Raw genomic sequence first — 4,816 nt, 5'->3', positions numbered from 1 at the left:
AGCTGGCTTACCAGGAAAGATCTTAACCTGCGTCTGTCTGGAGTGGGAGAATCATGGCGACTAACTGACTCGGCTTCTTTCTCCCAGCATTCTGTTCTGTTTACTCCACCCACCTAAGGGTTGACCTATCAAATGGGCCTAGGCAGTTTCTTTATTAATTAACCAATGAAAGCAACAGATTAGTAAGAAATCACTCCCACATCTCTCTCTCTCTCTCTCTCTCTCTCTCTCTCTCTCTCTCTCTCTGTCAGAGACAACTTTCAGGACTCTTTTCTCTTCTTTGCCAGGGATGGAATGCAGGTCTTCAGGCTTGGTGGCAGGCACTTTTAGCCACTGCGCCATCTGGCTGCTCCCAGGAAACACTTTGTTATTCTATTAACCACTTCTTTGGTCTGCAAGCCCATACTGAGTCTGCTTAGCTAGTAGCTGGGAAGACAGGCTCAGAAGAGACATTTGTCCTCATGAAGGTGACGTCCCTGGGTAAAGAAACAAGGCACAGAGTTTGCAAATCCAAATAACACCATCAGAGATAAAGGGTGCTTTGGTTGAGTTGTCGCCCTGTCTGAGCTGCCCCTGATGGTGGAAGGCTGAAGTCATGACTGTCCTCCAGGGATGGTGGAAAGAGAAGGGTTTTCCCTGTAAGGAAGGAGGTAATTGAGCCATAAAAATGGGGAGACCAGATTAGATAGGGTAGGGCCGTGGTGGCAGTGGAAGGGGCCTCTAGTCTTCTGCCACCCTTGAAACCAATCAAATTCAACTTGGGGTCACTGGGTAAAGTGTCAGCTAGGAAAGCAGTCGATGACCTGGTTTAGCTTCCCAAAATTGTTTCTCCACCTAGAAAGTGACAGGCACATTTGGATACCCAGAAAGTGACCCTCATTGGCAGAAAGGTTGAGCAGACCCCTTGGCCTGTCATGAAGAGAATTTTCCATCCTCTTAATATTCTCCAGAAGGCCTGGTCACATGGGGTAAGGATGCCATAACAGGCCCAGAAGACTCCAGGGGGGACTTTTCCACTTGGAAAAGCTGAGAACCTAGAAAGTGAGGAGCGACGTGACCCCCCCCCCCCCGGTGGAATGTGTGCGCCCCACTCTGTCATCTAAAAAGCGTTCAGGTTGTGACTCTTTTTTTTTTTTTTTACATTAAAAAAATGACATTGTTTTATTTCTGCTAGCAGGAACAGGCTGCGTGTTATGTGAGATGTGGTGGGCTCCGTGCAGGTGTGGGTGGGGGAGGACGTGATGACTTGGTGGCTGGAAGGGAAATGGGAAGGTTAGAAACGCTTCTGGAACTCATGAGGAAGAAATCATGGCATGCTATGGCTAAGCCACCAATGAGGTTGAGAAACTCTTGGAAATCTAGCTGCCCATCACTGTTGAGATCCAGCTTCTTCATCATGAGGTCCAGGACACCAGGGTCCTTCTGGTTCTTCGTGAAGGCGGCCAGCTCCGTGTTCATGAAGGTGAGGAACTCGGTTTTGGAGAGCTGGCAGCTGTTCCCATCCTTCCCACTGTACTTTTGGAAAATGGCAATCAGGGACTCGATGCATCGCTCAGTCTCTGTGGGTTTGGGCATTTTTGCCAAGCTGGTGAGGAGCAGGAACCGATGGCGACTGCGGCTGACAGCGGCGGGTACGGGAGTGGCCCAGGTTGTGACTCTTGTGATGACTGGAACCCTCCCAGGGAGCTTAGCGTGGTGGTCACTCAGCAGAGCCCCTCTGTCAAGGTCACCCCTCTCTTTAGACTGCTAGGAAGGACAGAGGTGAATTGTTCCAGCCTAGCGCTTTCCCTTGCTATACAGAGAACTGGGGACTCCAGACTCACTGTCCCATCTCTGTGGGCATCAGCCTCAGGGAGGCAGGCAGGCAGGCATGCAGAGAGCAGCGTTTAAGTCAAATGCTCACGTATCAGTTTTGATTTCAACTGGAATCGCCTCCCTCGGCTGCATTTCAAAAGACAGCGTTACTAATGAGAAACACACAAGTTCTAGAAATGAAGTTAACTTCTTAAAAAAAAAAAAAGAGGGGAGGGGGAGCTTTTCTGTGACTCTGTTGATATATATTAGAACCACATTGTCTTCGGCAAGAACAGCCGTTCTGCTTCTGAGCAGGAATACGGGAGGCCTTGTGCACTGGGAGATGTGGGGAGCCTGTGTCCAGGCCTATCATATCTCTTTAGACTTGGAGGGCTTTTTGTTTTGTATTTGGGGAGGGGATGGTGCTGGGAATTTGCATCCTCCGCGTAAAACAGAGGAAAAGGAAGGAGTACTAAAGGGGGTAGAAATGGGTTTTGAATGCGAAGAAGCTTTTTAGACGGGTGTCGCATGCTGTTTTCCAGAGGAGCAGAAGGTGCGAACAGGAAGACCAATCTGGCTTTGCAACCTTCCCCAACATCAGCTTCCATTCCCAGGCGCTGTCCACCTGAGAGCTTCTGAAACACCTCTCAGGCTCCAGGAGGATTGGAGAATCCTCTGTGCTCAGTCTAGAAGTGGTACCTGGTTTGGGGTGATGACTCTCAGCCCAAGCAGCTTTAGCAGCTGGCTTTCTTGGAACCTTTAGTGAGGGCGTCCTTCAGCAGAAGGCTTCCTCACGGAACAGTCACTGTCAGGGCGGTGGGGAGCGGTCCTCTGACTTCTCATCTAGATGGTTCACCCTCTACTCGAGTCCAAACAGAGCAGAACCAGTCAAACAGGAAGATGGCCTTCCTGATCCAGGAGGTACCTGGAGCAGGAAACTCATCTAAGTATTTCACGGCCTGATTCTTCCCATAACCCCTTAGTGCAGACTCCTGGATGTCTACTTCTTGCCCCCTCCAGTGTTTTTCTCCAGAAAGTCCTTGCAGGACACTTCTGGGAAGTTCTCTAATTCCCATTTAGTAATGCCTTCTCCTTCCTGGGACTAGATTTGCTTGGCCTGCTCCAAAGAAAGTTGGAAGGGACCCCAACGTCCCTTTCAGAGTGGGTGGTTCTCCATCCCTGTGAAGGACCAAGACTGCCTATGGCCTGACGAAGATACCCAAAGGGGGACATACAGAGGCATGGCTTCCCATGTGAGGCCACCAGGCAACCTACGCTTGCAGCATCTTCAGAGCTCTCTAATACAGCCAGGCACCTAGAAACTCTTGATGGAGCAAGAGACAGTGGATTTCCCTGAGAGAGCTTATATCAAGAGGCCAGATGACTTCATCCCTAGGAGAACCAAGGGTCCCACGAGAATGAAAGCTCACTGCCAGGACCCCTCTCTCTCCCGAGGGATAAAGGCTGCTTGCTGATGGAGTCTTGTTCAGTGGCTAATGAGCATTTTCATCTGAGAACATTCTTAGTCGCTCTGCTCCTATAGCTTCTCCCAGGCCCTTTCTCCAGCAAACAGGATGTCGCTTTTCACAGAAGCAGCCTGAAGACCAATGTCCTGCTCCACAGCCCTGTGCTCAGTTCCTCCACTGTCTATGTCTCTCACGATGGCCAACCTTCAAGAGTTTCTGAGCCTCTAGAAGGAAGTAGGGAGGACTGGCCTGCAGCAACGGATTTCTTCCCTTATGATCAGAAGTGGAGACTCAGCCTCCATCCCTTTTCAGCTGAGCAGCTTAAGGCCTTAACCTTTCTGAGCCCGGATCCCCTAGCTGGGAGCTAGAGGTGTGTCCTTGGCAGAGGTGCTGGGAGGGAGGGCAAGCTTCGGTCCTTTTAATCAGGAGGAGAACTAGCCAGGATTCTTGTCCGGCAGATGAAGAGGTAAGTTAGAAATTGTTCCCCAAGTCCATCCCAACATTACCACCTTGATGAGTTCTTGTGTCCCAGTTACCCAGCAAATGCCATCTCTGGATGAACTGGGAAGCCATTGCAACAACCACCCCGGTTGGAGGCAGAGAACACGGGGATGCTTGGGCCGCAAGGCCTCAAGACCACAGCTGCCCCACAGGGCATCTTCTCAGTCAAGGTCTTGCGGTCTGCCACTCCGAAGAAGCCAAGGTCAACAAAGTCTGTATTAGACACCTCCTCAACAGCTGTCCTCAGCCTGGCCCCTCTGCATCTGGGGACTTGTTTCCAGCTAAAGTCAGACCCTGACCCAACAAGCCCCCAACCCTTGCAGTCACCTTGAACGCCAAATGTTTTTTTCATTAGCGTCTGACTCTTCTGCTCCCCTCCCAGCCCCCCAAAGAGGCCCTCAAGCTAGTGCTTCCTCTTGCTGTCTCCGCAACCTTATAATATCCCCAGGCAGCTGGAAGGGGAAGGCAGTGATCTCAGCCGACAGCCATGCACAGCAGCCGGCCGCCCACCTGACCCTTCCCTGTGAAGCTCCCTGCCTTCCTTTCGCCCACAGTGGGACAACATGGTCCTCCCGAGGCCTCTATCCCAGGACGAGCTCCAACTCAGGAAAAGCGAGCCACCCTTGAGTCTGTCTGATTTATTCTCAGCTGTGTCCTCATCCCCATCTGACAGATGGGGAAACTGAGGGATAGACTTGGTTCCTTCTTGCCCTGAGTGAAGAGGGGAGCACTGCTGTTGCTGAGGCTCCAGAGCTCCTTTGTCGCATGTGTTCCCCACCGGTTCTTCCAGCTGTGCTGACCCAGCGCTTCTCCCGCCTCTGCCTCACCTCTGTCTTCCCATTCTTTCCTCAGAAAGTGCTGACTGGGGCCACAAGGGAAGCCTCACTCTGGAGGAAACTGACAAGCTCATGACCCGAGGAGTTACAGGGAAACACATGTGATTAGGAAAAGTGGGGCTGATTTGGCTTTAGAGTTGGTCACATCGTAGTTCAGGCTCTGGCTCTTCTGCTCGCTGGCTAGGCGGCTCTCCACGGCTCTGTTCTCAGAGTGCTGGT

General features: G+C 51.6%; 1 protein-coding gene across 1 annotated transcript; it reads right to left on the bottom strand.

The window, feature by feature from the left end:
- Positions 1-1,191: 1,191 nt before the first annotated feature.
- LOC130881032 (protein S100-A11-like) lies at positions 1,192-1,638 on the bottom strand. The gene has a single exon (XM_057780199.1). The coding sequence runs from the start codon at positions 1,573-1,575 to the stop codon at positions 1,192-1,194; it is 384 nt and encodes a 127-aa protein (XP_057636182.1). The 5' UTR covers positions 1,576-1,638.
- Between the last annotated feature and the right edge of the window lie 3,178 nt (positions 1,639-4,816).

Source organism: Chionomys nivalis, chromosome 9 (assembly GCF_950005125.1).
Source record: "Chionomys nivalis chromosome 9, mChiNiv1.1, whole genome shotgun sequence".
Lineage (NCBI taxonomy): Eukaryota > Metazoa > Chordata > Mammalia > Rodentia > Cricetidae > Chionomys > Chionomys nivalis.
Note: the sequence above shows the minus strand (reverse complement) of the source record. Positions and strands in the feature narration are given on the sequence as shown.

Bases quoted from the DNA above. Each gene is read 5' to 3' on its own strand.
- LOC130881032 (XM_057780199.1), bottom strand. From the start codon at position 1,575: ATGCCCAAACCCACAGAGACTGAGCGATGCATCGAGTCCCTGATTGCC.